The following is a 22459-nucleotide window of genomic DNA, read 5'->3' on the forward strand; positions in this document are numbered from 1 at the left end:
TATAAATGATGGAATTCACACCAAAATAATGGGTATTAATTAGATTGAAGATGTGAGGGTTTGCAGGTCTTGAGAGGGTGGAGGAAAAACCTAACATTCATCCAAATGAAGTGGGAAAAATAACCCCCGAAGGTTTTATATCAAAATAGGGTCGGGTTGAAAAAAAACAAAGATTTGCACAGTCGCGGTGCATGGGGCGCCGCGTGGGGTGGTGTGGTAATGAAATATGTGTCTACAAACGAAATTTGGAGGTGCTCTGATAATCTACACTGTTGCGCCGCATGGCGCGATGCATGGGGCGAAGCGGTAGTGTATAATTCTGCCAGCGTTTGGTAATTTAGTCATAACATCAGGTAGGAGTGTCCAAATGACAAACGGTTTGAAGCATTAGAAACTAGACTCGAAGATATTTGATTTTATATATTGTGCATCACATAACACCTTATATAAATATAGATATGCTCGTGCCAAGTATAGTCTTGTGCGTTCTCATTTAGAATTTTAGTCTATCGTGTAATTTTCCAACTTGGTTTAGACTTAGGTATTTCCTTGGACACAAAATCACTTATGATATGCCTCGTACACTTATTATCATAACTAATTGATAACCATCACATTAATACTCATTTAGTGCATCCACAACTAATTCAAATTTACGGGGTGTTACAAGACCCATACTATTCATATTTATGCTTAAGGCCTTAATTCCAAATGCTCTTATTAATGATGGTCGATAAAATATGTTTGAAAGTAAAAGAACGGAGAGTGATATATAAAACGTGGCCATGGTTGTTGTAGCTAGTGCATTTGATCTAAAATCATGTTTAAATTGTAAATCACCATGCCCTCCTTTATAAATATTTTCACTGTGATTTGAGTTCTTACGTACTCAAGAGTTGAAATTGTGTGTTGCCCTTTTGTGAAGAAGTATTTAGAAAGCTATGGTGTATTACACGCTTATGATTTTTAACTTGTGTTGTGATTACAAGTCATTGTGCTCCATACCTTGAAAAGTGATCTAATCTGCTTAATGCCTTCATTACTAATGAACCTAAAGTTGTGATTTTCGAATTATTCTATATGTTTATGTTTGGTGGTAATCGTTGAAAGAAAAGAAAAGAAAGCGTGGAATATGAAATACGGTTGCCGTGCCATGAATAAAGAATCTTGTGAATTGCTAAAAGAGCTAAGCAAATATTGTTGTTATGAGGTTGAAAATAGTAATACAGGTTTATGCAATTTGAACCATGATTTGAACACATCTGTATTTATGTTAACTTTGTGTGCAAAAACAATTTTTTTTTGGGAGTATCATTAGCAAACCGATGAAGGGTGGCTCATGAGGCTCACACTCGAAACTACACGTGCCGATGTAAGGGTGGATTGTGATGGATTGTGATTGTTCCCCTTATTTGGGATGAGAATTATATTAGTTGTGAATTGGATAGTCAACCCACATGGCATATGTGGGAAGGCAGCCTATCCGATCGGGTGGAGATTGGACGCCATATTACGCACATGGTGTTACTACTCTTGGTAACACCTTTTTCCCGCATAAAAGTCAAACCACATTTTTCATGGGGAGATGGCTTAGCCAATCGGCATGATCAGACTCCGTGCTAAAAACACGATGGTATGACGGTGCTAATGATCTCCCAACCAAAAATATATATTATTTTTGTATTTTGTAAAATTGTTATGTTTTAACTTGGCATTTGGATATTATTGATTGTTACTTGTTGCTGCCATGGTGTTTCCCTTACTGATATTGGCGTTCTATTTTAAAAGAGGACATTTAGCTTTACATACTAGTACTATTCCACATGTACTAACGTCCCTTTTGTCGGGAGCGCTGCATCTTCAATAGATGCAGGTGGTTCATCAGCGGACAACTTTGGTCCTCATAAGCAGTCACTCTCTATTCAACAGGTTACGGTGAGCCCAACTCTACTCTAGGCCTAATGTCACTTGATGTTGTATTTTATATTTTGAGGTATAGCCAGGGCCTTGTCACTGGCACTTCCATATTACTCCTCGATTGTACTTAGAGGTTCCGTAGACATGGTGTGGGTGGTGTTTGATATTAGGGGTTGCAGGTTTGGAAAATTCCAAAGGCCCACACAGCAAGCCGATAGAGAGATTGTCACTTTCGCCATGGAGGCTTGAAAGAGGATAATGGGGTAGCTTATGGTGTATGAAAAAATGGTGAATATCAGGTTAGTGGGGCTAATCAATTTAGCGAACCTTATCCCAGTTGTGTGAAGTGTAGGAGCCGTCATTCGGGAGGATGTCACTATGGTACTAATGTATGCTATGAGTGTGGTATGAGGAGTCACATTAGATAGAATGTAGTTCGTCTTACCAGAGCATGGGTAGGGATGCGGCACATCCAACCAGTTCTGCAGCTACTATATCCACAACACCTCCCCCAGCTCAAGGCACTATAGCGCCTGCAGGGCGTGGAGTAGCTAGGGGTTGTATCAGGATCTTGAGAGGGCCTTATGCTTTGAGGAGGCGTCAAAAGTCAAAGGCTTCTCCAGGTTTGGTTACATGTATATTGACTGTCCAATCTCATTATGTGTATGCTCTTATTGATCCGGTTCCACTTTGTCACATGTCACTCCTTACGTTGCTATGGAATTTGGAATAGAACCGTAACAACTTTATTAGCCGTTCTCTGCATCTACTCTTTGAACAAGACATATCATTTGTGATGCCTCTTTATCACAATTATATTACTTACAACCTCTTAAGGAAATGAGTTCTATAATGATTTCTTTGAATTGAGTCACAAGCCTAGGTTAATAATTCCCACGTGCTTCCCTAAATTCTACACAAGGGACTATTCCTGTTGAATTCCTTTTAAAACCTTCTGATCCAAATAGATAACATCTGCTCCCTTGTGCTTATGCATGCACCATCATGCAATTTACCTATGTGGTATCAAATCCAATGTAAAGTAGCCCAGTGTTGAGATCCTTTTTGAGCCGCTCTCTCCTTCCTGTGCATGTGACACCTATGGTTTGAACAGTCACTTTACTCCTTTTGTGAATATAGTCATAGATCCTTTTCCTCGTCCAAGTAACATACGAGATATCTTAATACCTATTATATGTGTACATGCCAATTCTAAGGGTCAATTGTCTGCATAAAGTTACTCTGAAAATTAGGATCCTCACAAATTCATCATAAGAATATCCATTGTCTGCCTATCTTAGTATGACTTTTATGGCAACTTAGCACATTCCGCATTAAGTAGCTCACTTTGTTCCTAGTATTGTAGCTGCCCACGACATGGCCTAGAATTGCAGTTTGGGAGTTATTATAGTAGAAATATGTCCAGCTCATAACAAATGTTCATTTTCTCTTTAAACCGCTGCAACATGTACTAACTGTTCCTTCGTTAGTAAATCATTGAGTATGTCATTGTCTTGTGTGGATGGTTTACTACCCTTAATGTTCCACATCCCTGGGTGGATAGGAGTTATTTGTCTTTTTCCTCGGAGCATCATATTACCTATTAGAACCTTTCTAACCAATGCATGATTTACCCTAATATTAAGATGTCTTAGGTACATGGTCTCCCTTCTGAAAAGTTGGAATTAGATATTTAAGATTTTTAGGCACCTATCATGAACATATTTAGTTTGTGGGTCATGTTTATCGTATCTCTAGTCCTCTCATATATGATCAAATATCGAGAAGGAATATGCTGTCGTAATAATAATCCCACTAGTGACCAACCTTTTTTACAACCATGTAGGCTTGGGGCATAGTTTCTGTCAATGGCGTAACGGAACATAATGTATTTTTGGAATCTCTAACACATCCATGGTGCAAGAATTTTCTCATTTTGAGCTAAACTGATTTTTCCTACACTCAAGAGGCAACTGGTGTCACATACTTCACTATTTCTCCTTAGAGCTTACTATTGCCGATGCATATATGGAATGAAACAATTGTTACTGTCCCTTTCATAACTTACAATATTCCAAGAATAACCGATGTTGATGTCTTTATCCTCCCGATGATGCCTTTCATATATCATATGTCTAAAAGGACTCATTTCTTTTGCATCTAGAGATCATGAACATGGTTCCTACATTATCAATGTGTACTAGTTAACTCTATGTACCATTTGTCTAATCGATGATGTAATCATAATGATTAACCATGTCAGCTCTATTGGTAGTAACACTCATGTCTCTTAGTATATAACCTCCTAATATGCCCCTACTCAGCACATTGATGGATTCTTAAATAATTCTAGCCCAATCTCGAACCTCATTGTTCCTATTTATAGTTAAACTATGGGGGTTGAGGGTTCAAACATATTGTTGGTCCAAGAACAAGTGATGTTTTGAAGAATGACAAATGAACTCAGTCATGGACCGGGTCCATCTGGTGAAGCACAGTCATGATCAATCTATGCATGTGAGATGCATGGAGATAAGTCCTACCGATCAAGCATCAATATCTCCTGATCTGATAAAAAAGGTTGCATATTAGATAAGGGGAGAAAGTCTCCTTATATGAAGAGAACACGATCCAGGATAAAGATATTGTTAAAGTTCGAGATCATCATGAACTCCTCTACTATAGAAGTTTAGCAATTGTGTCCCGATCAAACTCTAATTACTAACCTATTAAATGACAGTGATTGTTCTCTTTTACACGTATTGCACATACGCAAAAGTGTAACTAAATTGAGAGCAAAAGCAAGGCAATTTGCAAGTAATTTATGTGTGATTTGAGTGTGCTCTCCTGAAGCTACTTGAACGAGATAGAAGAACCAGTTCCATTGTGTCTACCTTTTACTCTAGTTTAATTGTAGTAGGTAGTTTAAAGTTGTACCTTTCAGCTTTCATAGAAGCAATTGTATTAGGTACCTAGAGTGTTCAAGTTATAACTAACTTGAAGTTGTCGCAACAGTTGAGGCTATGTGCCGCAACGGGATTAGAGTTAATCTTTAGGTTTACAAAGAGTTTTTGTAAATGTTGTTTTGGCTCATTGAGTTTAGTGGATGTTTGGGAAAATCCTACTGAGTAGTAGGTCGTGGTTTTTTCACCTTTTGAGCCAGGTATTTTCCATGTAAAAATATTTGTGTTCTTTATTTTATGTACTTATTATTCCGCAAACAATAGTAGTTAGAACACCTACAAAAACTAAGTTCTTCTATAGCGAAAGTTGGGTACCACAAAAATCACCCCCTCTTGTGTGGTATTGACACTTAAAATATCTATTGGTATCAGAGCAGGTTATACTTGAAGAGGCTAACACCTTAGGAAAAGATCAAAATGATTGCACCACCTGGGAACCAGGAAGGGCAATCCACTGCTAGGCCTCTACTTTTTAATGGTCAGTACTATTCTTGGTGGAAGAATAGGATAAGGGACCACATCATCGAAGAATACTATGAACTCTGGGACATAGTCACTGATGGTCCTCTAGCAACCATAAAGAAGAATGCTGAAGGAGTGGATGTGCCAAAGACAAGAGCTGACTGCACTACTGAAGATTTGAAGAAATGGGAGAAGAATGCCAAGGCCAAGAAATGGCTTGTGTGTGTACTGGGTCCCGACGAGTATAGTAGAATTCAAAGTCGTACCACTGCTAAGGAAATCTGGGACACTTTGCAAGTGGCCCATGAAGGAACACCTCAAGTGAAGAGGTCTAGAGGAACACTGCTGTATTCTCAGTATGAGAATTTCACCATGAAGGAAGGAGAAACCATACAAGAGATGTATACAAGGTTCACCACACTGACAAATGAACTATAGTCTCTTTAAAGGGTTATTCTTGAAGAAGACAAAGTTGATAAGATTTTGACAAGGTTCTACCAGTCTTTTGGTAAAGCAAAATCACTGCTATTCAGGAATCAAAGAATATTGCTACCCTCAAGCTGGATGAACTAATTGGAAACCTCACTGCCTATGAAGTGAGAAGACAAACCATGAAAATGGATGCACCCAGGAAGGAAAGAAGACTGGCTCTCAGAATTGCTGAAGGTTCAGATCTGGAGGATGATGAAATGGCTATGATCACAAGAGATTTCAAAAAGTACCTGATGAGAGGAAAGGGTTCTTCAAGAAGTACAACCTTCAACAAACCAAGAGCTCTTGAGAAACAGACCAATGAGGGTTGCTACAAATGTGGTAAGACTGATCACATGATCAAGAACTGTCCTCAATGGGAAATTGAGTGGAAGAAAGAAAGGGCTGAACGAAGGAACAGAAAGAAGGAACAGGTTCAACCAGGAAGGAACAAAGGATCAACAAAGGCTATGGTTGCTGCCTGGGGAGAAATATCAGATGATGACTTAGAAGATGAAGCTGGAGATAAACAAACACTTATGGCCATTGGAGAATCAGATGATGAACAAGAGGTAGGTATCCCTCATCTCAAAGACAAGATTAAATTCCTGTCTAAACAAAGGTTGTGTGAGCTATTTCTAGACTTCATTGATGAGTCTGAAATAATTAACAATGAGAAGGAGGATTTGTTTACGGAATGTGTGATCCTAAAAGCCAATTGTAAAAACCTAGAGTCTAGGGATAATGAGAGTAAGAGTAAAAATGCTGAGTTGAAGAACCAGGTTCTTGAACTTGATGCCAGTATCCTAGAACATAGGTCTGAGAACTTAAAACTGAAACTAGGAACGGGTAAGAAGAAAGCTGACCACACACATCTCACTCTAGAAGAAAGCTTGGGAAAAATAAAAGATGAGTTGTACAAGAAGGATGAGCAGATAAAAGTCTTAAAAGAAGATCTAGGGAAGGTAAAACATGAACTAGACAGAACTTGCAAATGGAACATGACTTCTGATGCTCTTTCCTGGTACAAGAATATCATAGTAGCAACAAAAGAGGACTTGGCTATGGAACTCAAGCACCTAAGTGGGATCCTAAAAGCAAGTATCTCACTCTTCCTGAGAACAAAATCTACACACATTGTGGTAAGACTGGCGATTACAAAAATGAATGTAATGCAAAAGAAAAGGCCAGTCAAAAGAACAAAACTTTTGTTTAAGAGAAAAATAAGATGCCTGGGTGGGCTAAAAGGAATTTAATTTATCCCTTTGCCTATAAAAAGGGGCCCAAACTAGTTTAGGTTCCTAATACTAACCCTTGATTTTGTTTTGCAGGTCCAAGTGAAGGGAAGTAGCCAAATATGGTACATGTATAGTGGCTGCTCAAAACATATGACTGGAAGAAAGAACTAGTTCCTTTCACTTGAGGACCTAAAGGGAGGTAATGTCTCCTTTGGAAATGGGAAGAAAGATGAGATTATTGGGGTTGGAAAGGTAGGTAAGACAGATTCTCACTCCATTAAGAATGTCTACTTGATAGGTGGCTTGAAATACAGCCTGATCAGTATGTCACAACTGTGTGACAGAGGTAACCTTGTGGCATTTAGCTCTACTAAATGCTTTGTGATTAACCTTACCACTGACAAGATTGTTTTGTAGGGAAAAAGAGTTAACAATATTTACATTGTAGATTTGTCTACTCTTTTAGAAAATGAACTCACCTGTCTAAGTGTGTTGGATAATGATCCCCTCCTGTGGCACAGAAGACTTAGTCATGATAGTCTGAATCAGCTAAACAAATTAGTCTCTAAGGACTTGGTGATAGGGTTACCTAACATCAAGTTTAAGGAAGACAAAGTTTGTGAGGCCTATGCGGGGGGAAGCAGGCAAGATCATCCTTCAAAAACAAGAAAATGTTAAGCACAACCAAGTTGTTGGAACTGGCCCATATGAATCTCTATGGTCCAATGTGAACCATGAGCAGATGTGGAAAGAAATATGTAATGGTAATTATTGATAATTATTCTAGATTTACCTGGGTACTATTTCTAACATCTAAAGATGAAACATTTGACATGTTTACTGATTTTGTTAGAAAAACCCAGAAACAATTAGGAAATCAACTTGCATCCATTAAGTCTGATCATGGAACTGAATTTGAAAATGATAAGTTTGCTGAATTCTGTGATGAGAATGGTATAGATCATAACTTCTCTGCTCGTAGGACTCCTCAACAAAATGTATTAGTTGAAAGAAAGAACAAGACTCTTGGAGATATGGCTAGGACTATGCTTCTTTCTAGTAAACTGCCCCACAGCTTCTGGGCAGAGGCTGTAAACACTGCATGTTACATTATCAATAGATGCATGACTAGACCTCTTGTAGATAAGACTCCCTATGAGTTACTTAAAGGGAGAAAACCAAATATATCCCATCTTAGGGCATTTGGATGCAAGTGCTTTATGCACAATAATGGAAAAAATTCCCTAGGTAAGTTTGATCCCAGAAGTAGCGATGGAGTATTCTTGGGATATTCTTCGCATAGAAAAACATATAAAGTGTTCAATAAATGAAATTTGTGTGTAGAAGAAAATGTGCATGTAGTGTTTGATGAAACTAACATTCTTTCTGAGAGACAGGAACATGAAGATGAAGCCATTGGATTGGTAAAGGATTTTACTGAAGCCTCAGCACAAGTTAAAATGACACCAAAAGAAGGAACAGGTGATGGAACAGGTTCTTCCATTCAGGGAAACCTGATAAGGGGAACGGATCAAAGAGGAATTGAAACAAACCCCCTAAAAGAACCTCTTCATTACCCTGTTCCTCAGCAACTAAACATGGGAGAAACATCTAGCAGAAACCAGTTGGTTGTAAAACCTCACAAGTATCAAAGTTCTCATCCTATAGAGAACATTATCACTGATTCAACTTCTGGAGTCAAAACTAGATCACAATTAAAGAATCTGTGCGCTTTTGATGCCTTTTTATCTCTTATTGAACCTAAAAATGTTTTTGAGGCTTTGCAGGATGCAGATTGGGTGAATGCAATGCAAGATGAACTCAATCAGTTCGAGAGAAGTCAAGTTTGGAATCTAGTTCCAAGACCGAAGGACAAATCATTTATTTGTACAAAATGGGTCTTCAGAAACAAACTTGATGAAGATGGAACAGTTACAAGAAACAAGGCAAGACTGGTGGTCTAAGGTTACATCCAAGAGGAGGGCATAGATTATGATGAGACTTTTGCTCCAGTTGCAAGACTAGAGGCAATAAGAATCCTCATAGCCTTTGCAGCACACATGGAATTCACTCTTCATTAGATGGATGTCAAAAGTTCCTTTCGGAATGGCTACCTAAAAGAAGAAGTGTTTGTAAAACAACCTCCAGGAGTTGGGACCAAGGAATGTCTTGAGCATGTGTACAAATTAGACAAGGCTCTCTATGGACTCAAGCAGGCTCCAAAAGCATGGTATGAACGACTGTCCAAATTTCTGCTTGAACATGGGTACAAAAGAGGTAAAATTGACAGTACCTTATTCTTAAGGGAAAAGCTAAAGATGTCCTTGTGGTACAAATATATGTTGATGACATAATCTTTGGGGCCACCACTAACAAGATAAGTAAGGATTTTGCAAAATTAATGGGGAATGAGTTTGAAATGAGTATGATGGATGAGCTTAAGTTCTTCTTAGGTTTAAAGATTAAACAAAGCCCAAATGGAACCATGATCCATCAGTAGAAGTATGCAAAATAGCTTATCAAAAAGTTTAAAATGGAGGAATCAAAGGAAATAGATAGTCCCATTGCAACTGCCACAAAATTAGACATTGATGAACCTGGTTAATTAGTTGATCAAAAGTTGTATAGGGGTATGATTGGTTCAATCTTTTATCAAACTGCTAGCAGACCTGACATAGTCTTCAGTGTAGGGCTTTGTGCTCGCTTCTAGGCTAATCCAAAAGAGTCTCACTTGACTGCTGTCAATAGGATACTAAGATACTTGAAAGGCACCACTGATCTGTGTCTTTAGTATCCCAAAGGTAGTAATTTCAATATAGTAGGATATGCTGATGCCGATTATGCAGGTTTCCTTGTGTATAGGAAAAGTACCTCAGGTATGGCTCACTTTCTTGGTTCATGTCTTTTATCCCGGGCCACTAAAAAGCAAAATTTAGTGGCCTTATCCACTGCTGAGGCTGAATATGTTGCTGCTGCATCTTGTTGTTTTCAATTGTTATGGATCAAACAACAGCTGGTAGATTTTGGTATTGAAGTTGGTTGCATTCCTATATTATGTGATAACACTAGTGCTATAAGTATGACAAAGAACCCTGTTCATCATAAGAGGTCTAAGCACATAGACGTTAGACACCACTTCTTAAGAGATAACTATGAGAAAGGATTGATCTCCATAGAATTATGTGCTATTGATAAGCAAATTGCTGACATCTTCACTAAAGTACTGAGTAGAGAAAACTTTGAGAGAAACAAGTTGGAATTATGGATGATTAAGATCACTTAATAGGTCTAGCTCAGAATGCACAATGAAAAAAAATGAAAAAAAAAACTTTTTTGGCTAGGAATTCTGAACTTGTGTAGATATCTAGATTAATTCTTACTCAGCTTCATATTTTAAATAGTATACTACTGTGACATGTGTTTATATGATTCACTGATCTCTTACAAAATTTTCTCTATTATGGCATTTGAGGCATGTTCAAGAGAGTTCTAAATGAAAAACCTGGTTCATCAGTATGAGTTCGTAGGAAAGTTCAGGTATGTTTTCTATACTCTGCACAATTAGAAAGATTAATAATTCAATCATGAGCAAAAGTCCTATACTTGTCAAATTTCTAGAAAATTCTACCCGTTAGCATTGAACTAGTTCCGTCCACCTAGAACTCTAAACCGTAATTTTTGCCTAATATCTAGGGAAGCCAAATAGATCATTCAAAATCTGGAATTTCAGGTTGATTAGACTCCTATTTGACCACTGCAAAAGGCTGTCGTTACTTATTAAATGTGTAATTCCTTCAAATACACATCTTTTATACAACCTTTATCATAACTCCAAACCGTCAAAAACTCTTCTTCACTTTCACTTGCCCTCTTCTAAAAAATTCCTAGATTCTCTTAAGAAATCAACAATCATGTCTAACCCATAAGAAAATCCTGGATCTCCTCCACCACCATCTCCCTCAAATTCATCCTCATCTACTCCACCCAGTGTATCTCCAAAACCTAGACTATTAAGGGTGAAAATGCTTGCTCGAAAGACTGTAGCATCTGGGGCTTTGAGGAAGGCTTTAAATGAAAGGTTGAAAGCAAGCCAAGTGAAAGAAAGTCAAGCTCCAAATTCCGACTCCAGCTCTGAGTCTGAATCCTATCAATCCATAACTGAGGGGGAAGGACATGGGTCTTCTGACTCTGAAAAGACTTAAGAATCGCCTTCTGAGGTAAGTTCATCTGTGATTGAAAACCTAGAGACTAGGTTTGTTCTGGTTGGACCAGTTAGAGATGTTGAAGTGCCTGAGAAACATAGGAGTGGAGGTAAAAAGAATTTTGAAAAAGAAAAAGAGAGAGAGGGTGCATGTGGTGAAGAGAGGGGAATTGGGAAAATTGTAGTGCCTGCCATCTGTGGGGTTGAACATAAAAGGGTAGAAGAGAATGGCATGAAGTCAAGGGGAAGTGGTTCTGGGGAAGCTGCTGAGGGGTTGGTTCATCTGAGCACACAGAGAGATGAACCTGTTTCATCTACTGAAGAGACCTTAGCTGATCTACTGAAAAAGGTTGGGGCAAGCTATTACCCAAAGAAACGCAAAACTCCCACAACAAAAGCCCCAAATGTTCCTAAGCCTTCCAAGAAAATAAAGGTTTCATCTCCAACACCTACTGCCTCCTCATTGCCAAGGGTTAGAGCCACAAGAAGCAAGGTTAAATAGAGTGAAGATAATCTACAAAGGGCCCTAGAAGAAAGTAAGAAAAAGAAAAAGGATAAAGGAAAGTGAAAGATTACAGAATCCTTAGAGGCTGTTGAGGAAGAGGAGATGGAACTGGTCCATCAAGAAAGGGGTACAACAGTGGAGGTTCCTACACCCAAGCCTAAAAAGCCCAAGACCTCTTCCAAGAAGTCTTCCTCTATGCCTGGGCTGCTGAACCCACACTAGCCAAGAGGACAAGAACTGTAGTGAAAACCAAACAATCAAAAATTTCAGATGATGATGACTGGAATGGAGAAGAAGAAGAAAATGATTATGAGAGGGAACAGGACAAGCTTGCCATTTTTGGCAGAAGAAAAATTTTAAAGGGTAGACTGTTGAAGGACCTGGTGGAACCAGGAATGATGAGATTGGTAGATGCTTTAGCTGCTCAGGGATGGAAGGACAATGTCCTTCAGATGGATGGTAGGCTAGCCAGAAATGAGCTGATTGAATTTATGGCCAATGTGCTATTAAGGATGGAGTCGTTAGTAGCCTGGTGAAAGGAGTTCAAGTGCAGTTTGATGCAGAGAAACTGGAGAGATTCTGTACATACCCTCTGAAGGGTTTGATGACTATACAAGGGAAAGGTGGCCATGCCTGGACTCCATCCCTACTTCCCTTAAAATCACCAAGAGGTTTTGTGATTCAGAAGAGGTGACTGAAACCAGGGCTGTGCAAAAAAGTGAAATGAGGCCTGAGCACAAGGTTGTGTTTGAATTTGTCAACAAGTGCTTATTGACCAGACAGGAGAGAAGGCAAACTGCTAACTACATGGATTTGGTTCTTATGAAGTGCCTGGAGAGAGAAAAGCAAATCAACTGGCATGCCTTCATTATCAAACTGCTAGACAGGGTCATAAATGGCTCCAAAGCTCATGCTACTCCATATGGCTTCATTTTGACCCAAGTTCTGGACATGATAAATGTGCCTCTAAATAAATGGGAAATGGCTTCGAGCAAGGAACACTTTGGCATCAAAACTCTTCTTGCCTATGACTATTAAGTCAATGTTATCCCCATTGAAGCTGGTTCATCCCAGAAGACACCTATCAACAGCAAAGTTAAGACTCTGGTTCAGGAATGGGCAGCCAAGAATGTTGAAATTGCTAGGCTCAAGGCTCATGTGGTTGAAGTGGAAAATGAGAGGGATGGTATCAGAACTGAGCTTTCCAAAGAAAAGGAGAAGAATGATGGAATTCTTCAAAACATGCTGAATCCTCTCCAAACTCAAACCCAACCCTCCAGTTCCTCCAAGCCTTAGGATTCCTAGCTTCTGTCTCCTGAACTTGTTCAGTACCCCCAGTGACCCAGATTAGGGATTGTTCTATTTTTTTTGCTCATGGTTTGAATGTTTTTCTTTATTTTTGTGGATTGTAGGTGGTAACATATCTCTATCAATGATAACTGCTGTTTTCTCTTGTTCAATGATTAATCTGTACTTGATAGTTTAAATATGTTTGTTTGATTACTGATGATTGCACTTGTAGTTGCCCAGTGGCCATGAGTTCTTATTAAAATTTTGGTATCACACTTCGTATACAAATTTTCGATGATGCCAAAAGGGGGAAGAGATATTGTGCTTTACACATTCTGAAAATAAGTGATATTTATAACCTAATTAACCTAGTCCTTGATGATAAGTGAATTTTCTAATTTTAGTATTGATGGTTAACCTAGGTTCTTACAGGATTTAAATTAGTAAAAAGCACAGAGTTTGTCATCATCAAAAAGGGGGATTTATTGGTCCAAGAACAGGTGAAGTTTTGAAGAATGACAAATGAACTAAGTCATGGACCAGGTCCATCTTGTGAAGCACAGTCATGATCAATCTATGCATGTGAGATGTACGTGAAGAAGATAAGTCCTACTAATCAAGCAGCATTATGTCCTGATTTGATCGAAAAGGTTGCATATTAGGTAAGGGGAGAAAGTCTCCTTATATGAAGAGAATATGATCCAGGATAAAGATAGTGTTAGAGTTTGAGATCATCATGAACTCTTCTATGATAGAAGCTCAGCAATTGAGTCCCGATCAAACTCTGATTACTAACCTATTAAATGATAATGATTGTTCTCTTTTACACGTATTGCACATACGCAGAAGTGAAACCAAATTGAGAGCAAAAAGCAAGGCAATTTTGCAAGCAATTTATGTGTGATTTGAGTGTGCACTCCTGAAGCTACTTGAACGAGATAAAAGAACCAGTTCCATTATGTCTATCTTTTACTCTAGTTCAATTGTAGTAGGCAGTTTAAAGTTGTACCTTTCAGCTTTCATAGAAGCAATTGTATTAGGTACCTAGAGTGTTCAAGTTATAGCTAACTTGAAGTTGTCGCAACAGTTGAGGCTATGTGCCACTACGGGATTAGAGTTAATCCTTCGGTTTTCAAAATGTTTTTGTAAATGTTGTTTTGGCTTAGTGAGTTTAGTGGAAGTTTGGAAAAATCATACTGAGTAGTAGGTTGTGGTTTTTTCACCTTTTGAACCAGGTATTTTCCACGTAAAAATTTCTGTGTTCTTTAGTTTATGTACTTATTATTTCGCAATCAGAAGTAGTTAGAACACCTAGAAGAACCAGGTTTTTCTATAGTGAAAATTGGATACCACACAAATCACCCCCTCTTGTGTGGTATTGATGCTTAAAACATCACATGTTAAAGCAGAAGCATCATTACATGGTCAAACATATTTGGTAGGAAATATTATGGTCATATTCATGCTAGAACATCTTAGAATAATTGTTGAAGGTTACCAAAGTTTTATTTTTGGTGTTTGACATAGAGATTTAGAGTTGAAGGAAGTGAATGAAATATTTTCAAGATTTTCTCCATGAAGATATTATGTGGATTGCTAATAAAGGTAAAGTATGTGTAGTCACTAGGCCACATGAAATCTTGAAGGACATAGGCCGAGATGTGAGTATGATGTTTCCCCATCATTGTTCTCCATGCACCCAGTGCTTCTTGTGTCTATGTCAAATAAGGTAGTTGGAGATACTCTGGCTATCATTATGGTGGAGGCTATTGAAGTTAAAGTTAATGGGTAATTGGCTTATGAGAGGTACCTCATTGTCATCCTAGTTAGAGAAGCCCGAAAATTGAGATTACCTCTGATAAAGCACTACGACAAAGTCTATGAGTTGAGGAGGTTACCTCGAAGGCCGAGGGTGTTGTGGAAAGAAAATATTCCCACATGTTTGTATATATAAATAGTTGTTGTTCGAAAGGTACTTTATATGTGTTATGATTTAAATATGTGCAACACATGTCCTGATATCACTTTTGATAATATATTGCATGTACTGTTAAGATTAGTGCTGTTGATATATATTGTGATGCTTTGTCGCATTGTGGATGTGTTGTTAGGGTGGTTTTGGTGATTCTTTGCAGGTGGATAGGCCCAATTACTGGGGAAACTCTATCGAAATTTTTGGAAATTTTGGGAGTTAGCCAAATTTTGGAGCTTTTGGTGTGTGGATAAAGTTTTAGGTCACATTGGGTGTCTATGGCAGACTTTAACCCTAATTCTAGGACGAATGATCCTAATCAGGGGAGGATGTGAGGCCATTCAAATGTCCTACTAGTCCGAGGCCATAAGCACGCTCACAAATCGCTTAAGTGTCATTTTGCCTTCCACGAGTGGTTAAGGACATTAAGTACTTAGATGATTATGATATTAAGTGTAGGAATTGTATTGTGCATTGTTGAGGGCCTACAGAGATCCCTATAATTAATCCATGTTGGGAACTACGCAATTAGCTAAAGTTTCAGATAAATTTGCAAAAGATCTAACTTCAAACGCATGCTGCTACCAAACTATAAAGACTTAGGGGGTGATCTACATATAAAATTAAAGCCTTTTAAGTCTAGTTTCCAACGAATCAAACCTTTCGTCTTCCATATGCACATCAGATGCACGACAATGCATATAAAGGGGTTTCTTCCTTGTGTGTGTGGCCAGATGCACGGTCACTTGCCCAGGTGACGGCTGCCCATGTAGGAGCCTTATAAATACCCCCAATGCCGGGTAGAGAGATGGTCTAAGTGATTTCTTTGAGTTAGGCCTTGCATATCAAGGGGAAGACGTCATATACTTACCTTCCATTAACCAAGGTAATGTTTTTTAGAGTATTTGAGTTTATTACTACTCCTAAATACTCATATTAACAAGGATTAATCTTGAAAATTCATAGATTTCCATTCAAATCCCAAAATTGGTCAAGAACACTACAAGTGTGATTTTCAAGAGTCTAACTACAATAGGTATGTCTACCATCTGTAACTAATTCATGGTGATTATTTATGTATGAAATATATGTTAGGACTTATGGGATGGTGATTAAAAGCTACAAGTTCTTAACCTAGGTTGTATAGGTGTTCTAGAGATTGTAAAATGGTTTAATTGATGAGATTGATGGTTTAGGAGTGAATTGTTGGAAATGCATGTGCTAATGGAAGTTGTGGATGAGCTAGAGACGTTAGTAAGGTGAATCAATGATGGAAGGTGGCTGTTAGGTGAAGAAATTCCACTAAAGGAGGTTCTAGAAAGATATGCACATTAGATATTTGATAAAAAGTCTAAATGACTTAAAGTATATAAATCTTACTAATATCGGTGCAAATGTGTTGAATTGTTGTATATTGAAGTTGTTTAGTGTGGTGAATCATCGTAGTACTATTAAGAGGGAATTTCAAGTATGTTGGCTAACCTTCTCTCTTGAGATCGAATTCTATAATGTTCCCACGAGTTTCAAGTATGGTTGACCCACGTTCTTAATTTCCGTGTTCCGAGTTTTTTTTTGTTTGATTATTCCGAATAAGCTTCTGTTGAGAGATATATATACTAAAATGTGCACCAAATTTTCCTATCATCTTCTGTTCTCCGTGGGGAATGTGTCTTAGTGTGGCCAATATGTCAAGATAGTATGATTTCAATCATGTTCAAATTGCAAGTTTTTATGCCTATTTGTGGAAGAAAACTCAATGCGCTAAGAACCATATTGTTAATGTTTATGGTTAAGGCCTTAATTTCAAATGCTCTTATTAATGCTGATCAGTAAAATATGCTTGAAAGAGAAATAACTTAGAGTGAGATATAAAATGTGGCCATAGTTGTTGTAGCTAGTTCATTTGATCTGATCGCATGTTTATATCGTAAATCACCATGCCCTCCTTTATAAATATTTCCAATATGATTTGATTTCTTACATACTCAAGAGTTGAAATTGTGTGTTTCCCTTTTGTGAAGAAGTATTTAGAAAGCTATGGTGTATTACGCTTTATGATTTTTAACTTGTGTTGTGATTACAAGTCATTGAGCTCCATAATTTGAAAAGGAATCAAATGTTTTTAAAGCCTTCATTACTAATGAACCTAAAGTTGTGATTTTAGGAATATTCTATATGTTGATGTTTGATGGTGATTCTTGAAAGAAAAGAAAAGAAAGTGTGGAATATGAAATACAGTTGTCTTGCCATGAATAAATCAAAACGCATTGTCCGTGAGAAAATTGCCTAGCCGATCGGGCGTGATTGGACTCCATGTTAAAAACATTGTGGTATATTGGTGCTAATGATCTCCCATCCAAAAATATATATTGTTTTCGTATTTTGAAAATTGTTAAGTTTTAACTTGGCATTTGGATATCATTGAATGTTACTTGTTGCTACCATGGTGTTTCTCCTTCTGATATTAGCGTTCTATTTCGAAAGAGGACATTTAACTTTACATACTAGTACTATTTCACATGTACTAACGTCCCTTTTCACGGGGGCGCTGCATCTTCAATAGATGCAGGTGGTTCATCAGCGGGTAGCTTTGTTCTCGTTAGCAGTCACTCTCTATTCAGCAGTTTATGGTGAGCCCTACTCTACTCCAGGCTCAACTCTTCCATATTACCCCTCCATTGTACTTAGAGGCTCCGTAGACATGGTGTAGGTGGTGTTTGATGTTGGGAATTGAACTAGAAGTGTTGATATTTTGGCAAACATGTTTTTCATCATGTCTATAAACTTGTAATATTTTGGAAATGGTAAATGAATCTCTTTTGAACAATGGGAAAAGAATGTGGAACACTTGAACCTTTTCATGTCTATCACTTGTGCTGATTCTTATATCGTTAATGTGCAAAGTTAGGTAGAAGGCATCCCTCAAGCTTGCTTAATCGGGGTATCTCGGTTGAGTGTCGGTCGCGCTCCTAGAGGTCGGGGCGTGACATTCTGCATTTGCAAGTTTTTGGTTGAAATTGCGAACTTTGCTTGCAATTGTGCACATCCGCAATTGTGAACATTTGGTCGCAGATGCGAACATACTCAGTAGCGAACTTTTGGTCACAAATGCGACATCTGCAACTGAGTTAACAGTTTAAATTTCGGGATTTTAGCTTATTCTTTAATATTTTTAACCCTAGACTCTGTAGGAGTCGATTTGTAGAGGAGATTTTCATCTACATTCATTGGGTAAGTGATTTGGATCAATTTTTAACTATTTTACATGATTATATATATGACATTTAACATCAAAATTATGAGAATCAAATAGGAATTTTGAAAAACTTTGTCTATGTTTTGAAAAATGATAATTTTGGATTTGAGAGTAGAATTGGAATCGTATTTTGAAACGAAACACATATATAGACTCGTGGGGTTATGATTAGTCCAAATATACCTTTAGACCCGCGTTTTGACCGGACAGGCCCGGGGTTGACTTTTGAGAAATTGTTTAAAGACCATAGCTTTATTTATTGGAACTGATTTATCTTGCATTATTTGATGATATTAAGTCGCTTGTGATTAGATTTGAGCCGAGCGAAGATGAATTGCTAAGGACAAACTATTTTATAGTATTGATTGAGGACTTTTGAGGTCAGTATCTTTCCTAACGTTGTGTGAAAACTACCCTGGGGAATTGGGTTGTTTGCCCTATTTGAACAACGTGAAAGACGTGTACCCAAGGTGATGAGTGTGTACATGCCTTATATGTTGAAATTTGATCGTTTAGTGTCACGCCCCAACCTTGGTAGGTGCGATCGACGCTAAATCGTGTGAGCCCAACTGAGCAAGCCTTTTTGGACACCTCCTACCCAACTCACCATGATCAAGAAACCATGTTATCATTTAATTACACAGTAGGAAAGATCTTACATATAAAATTGCTAGTTCATTTATATTACAACCCTTAAACCATAGTTAAGTTTCCAAAAATTTCATACAATTATAGTTTAGAAGGACAAGAGTTTAGAATTACAACATAGTCTAGTGACCCATCCAATGCCCGTACATAACCAACACAAATGTCTACAAAGCCTCTAAAGATACAAAATATAGTTATGATGATGCCTACAACAAGCACCCGGGTATACCTCAAAAAGTGATAATTTATAACAAAAGATTATACAGCATAACCCCTGGAAGAAAAGGGGCTCACCAAGATTTCTGAGAGAAGGATACTCCACTATCTGCGATCGACACTATCTTCTATGGAACCACCTACATCTATTCAAAGATGTAGCGCCCCCGGCAAAAGGGACGTTAGTACCATGGAGTAGTACTAGTATGTATAACAAAACATCATCTCATTAGAAAGAACAACCATACAAGAATAAAGGAATCATAAGGACTAACAAAAGCTTCAAACAATCACCACATCATCAAATAAGATGGTTCACATATCTTTCACATAATTTCCATCACTTTAGGTTGGGACATATCATACTGTTGCATCATCATTCACAATACCACCGCTTTCTTGCGTGGAGTTCTATCACGGCCCGATCGGCTAAGCTACCTTATTTGAGACATATACCTAAATCACAATTTCATTCTCACTTTTCGGTTTCAATATCAATACAATACCACCATATGTGTAGCATGGCTTCCGATCACGTCCTGATCGGCTAAGCCGTCTTACCAAGGCGTTTCCCTTTTCCATCAATCATCTCACCTCAATTTTTGTTCATACATATATCAGTTCATCGGCACTTGGGACCTGCTGGTTCTCAAGTGGCTTCTTCAACCTGCTGGTTTTGCCATAACACTTTCACAAAGGCAATTTCTTTATTTCTCAACTTCCGGACTTGCCGTCAAGAATGGCAATTGGAATTTCTTCATATGACAGTTCTTTATTAACCTCAATAGTTTCAACCGGCATAATAGTGGACGGATCTCCCACTACCTTCCTCAACATAGACACATGGAACACTGGGTGTACTAATGACATCTCAGGTGGTAGCTCAAGCTTCTATGCCACCTGACCGATCCTCTGAATGATTCTATACGGTCCGACATACCTCAGACTCAATTTTCCTTTCCTTCCAAACCGCATGATACCCTTAATGGGGGAAACCTTCAAAAATACCCAGTCATCTTCTTTGAACTCTATATCCTTACGACGAATGCCCAAATAAGACTTTTGGTGACTCTGAGCAGTTTTCAAATGGTGCCGTCTAGATGCTAGCATAGAAGCTGTTGTTATAAGCAAACTCTATGAGAAGCAAATGATCTTCCCAACTACCTTTGAAATCAAGAACACAAGCACGCAACATGTCTTCAAGCGTCTGAATAGTCCGCTCCGCTTGCCTGCTGGTCTGAGGGTGGAAAGTTGTACTAAGATTTATCTGCGAACCCAAACCTTATTGAAATTTCTTCCAAAAGTTGACCATGAACTGAGCCCTCGATCTGAAATGATTGAGACTAGAGTTCCATGCAACCTGATTATTTCTTTATTATACAACTGAGCATACTATTCCACTATGTCGGTAGATTTGACTAGTAAGAAGTGCACTGATTTCGTGAGTCGATCCATGATCACCCAAATTGAGTCAAACTTTTGTGGAGTGCGCGATAACCCTACCACAAAATCCATATTGATCATTTCCCATTTCCACATTGGAATTTATATGCTTTGAGCCAATCCACTGGGCCTTTGATGTTCGGCCTTCACTTGCTGACAGTTTGAACATTTTTCCACAAGGTCCGCCACATCCCTTTTTATGTTGTTCCACCAATAAACTTTCTTGAGATCATGATACATTTTTGTAGAATCGTGGTGTGTGGAATACGTGTAAGTGTGAGCTTCGGCCATGATCCTTTCTCGAATACCATCAACACCTGGAACATTTAGGCGCCCTTAGTACCGTAGGGTACCATCTTCCATGCCAAAAGAAAAAGTTGTGGTTTTGTGTTTATGAATTCCTTCCTTCAGCTATGCCAACAGTGGATCGTTGAATTGCTTCTCTTTTACTTCCGCCACAAGCAATGATTCAACCCTATTTTGTACAATTACTCCTCCTTTATCAGAGTCCGTAAGGCGAACTCTCAAACTATCCAACTGGTGAACTTCCAGAGCTAATGACCTTTGATATGCCTTCAAATGAGCCAAACTTCCTATAGATTGCTGGCTAAGAGCATCCGCCACAACATTGGCCTTTCCCGGGTGATAGAGAATATCGATATCATAGGCCTTAAGTAATTCTAGCCATCTTCTCTGTCTTAAATTCAACTCCTTTTGTTTGATAATATATTGAAGGCTCTTGTGGTCCGTAAATACATCCATATGGAGCCCATACAAATAATGTCGCCACCACTGCCGCAAGCTCTAAGTCATGAGTTGGATAGTTCTTTTCATGATTCTTGAGTTGCCTAGAAGGGTAAGCTATACCCTTGCCGTGTTGCATCAATAATCACCCAAGCCCGATCCTCGAAGCATCGCAATACACCATAAATCCCTCTATGCCCTCTGGCAGGGTCAATACTGGCACTGTAGTCAATTTTGATTTCAATTCCTGGAAGCTCATTTCACAAGCATCGGACCACTAGAACTTAACTATTTTCTGCGTCAATTTAGTCAATGGAGAGGCAAGGGTAGAAAATCCCTCCACAAATCTTCTGTAGTACCTTGGCAAACCTAAGAAACTACGGATCTTTGTTGGAGTGGTAGGTCTAGGCCAATTCTTTACTGCTGCAATGTTTTGAGGATCAACCATAATTAATTCCCGGGAGACGACATGACACAAGAAGGTGACAGATTCAAGCCAAAATTCACATTTCAAAAATTTTGCTTATAGTTAGTGCTGCTGAAGAGTTTGTAGAACTGCCCTGAGATGGCCAGCATGGTCCTCCCGACTTCGAGAATACACAAGAATATCATCACTGAATATTATAACAAAGGAGTCTAGAAAAGGCTTGAAGACTCGATTCATAAGATTCATGAAAGCTACCGGGGCATTGGTTAGCCTGAAGGACATCACCAGAAATTCAAAGTGCCCATACTGGGTCCTGAAAGCTATTTTTGGAAATCCTGCTCCCTTATCTTCAATTGATGATATCCGGACCGCAAGTCAATTTTTGAGAAACAGTTAGAACCTTGCAATTTATCAAATAAATCATCTATCCTTGGTAGAGGGTATTTATTTTTGATGGTGACTTCATTGTATTGATGGTAGTCAATACACATCCGTAGAGACCCATCTTTCTTCCTTACAAACAAAATCGGTGCTCCCCACGGTGACACACTCGGCTGGATGAAACCCTTTTCTAACAAATCCTTCAATTTTTCCTTTAGCTCCTTAAATTCTGATGGTGCCATTCTGTATGGTGGAATTGATATAGGCTGCGTACCTGGCATCACGTCGATCCCAAAATCAATCTCCCTGTCTGGTGGTATCCCAG

General features: G+C 38.5%; 1 protein-coding gene across 1 annotated transcript; it reads left to right on the plus strand.

Moving 5' to 3' along the window:
- Positions 1-5297: 5297 nt before the first annotated feature.
- LOC138879376 (uncharacterized) lies at positions 5298-7392 on the plus strand. The gene is made up of 5 exons (XM_070158986.1): positions 5298-5483; positions 5876-6060; positions 6235-6955; positions 7145-7173; positions 7350-7392. The coding sequence occupies exons 1-5, from the start codon at positions 5298-5300 to the stop codon at positions 7390-7392; spliced, it is 1164 nt and encodes a 387-aa protein (XP_070015087.1).
- The last annotated feature ends 15067 nt before the right edge of the window (positions 7393-22459 follow it).

This window comes from Nicotiana sylvestris, chromosome 10 (genome assembly GCF_000393655.2).
Source record: "Nicotiana sylvestris chromosome 10, ASM39365v2, whole genome shotgun sequence".
Classification (NCBI taxonomy): domain Eukaryota; kingdom Viridiplantae; phylum Streptophyta; class Magnoliopsida; order Solanales; family Solanaceae; genus Nicotiana; species Nicotiana sylvestris.

Bases quoted from the DNA above. Each gene is read 5' to 3' on its own strand.
- LOC138879376 (XM_070158986.1), top strand. From the start codon at position 5,298: ATGATTGCACCACCTGGGAACCAGGAAGGGCAATCCACTGCTAGGCCT. The intron at 6,061-6,234 runs GTACCTGATGAG...ACGAAGGAACAG, and splicing joins ATCACAAGAGATTTCAAAAA to AAAGAAGGAACAGGTTCAAC. The intron at 7,174-7,349 runs GTACATGTATAG...TCTACTTGATAG, and splicing joins AAGGGAAGTAGCCAAATATG to GTGGCTTGAAATACAGCCTG.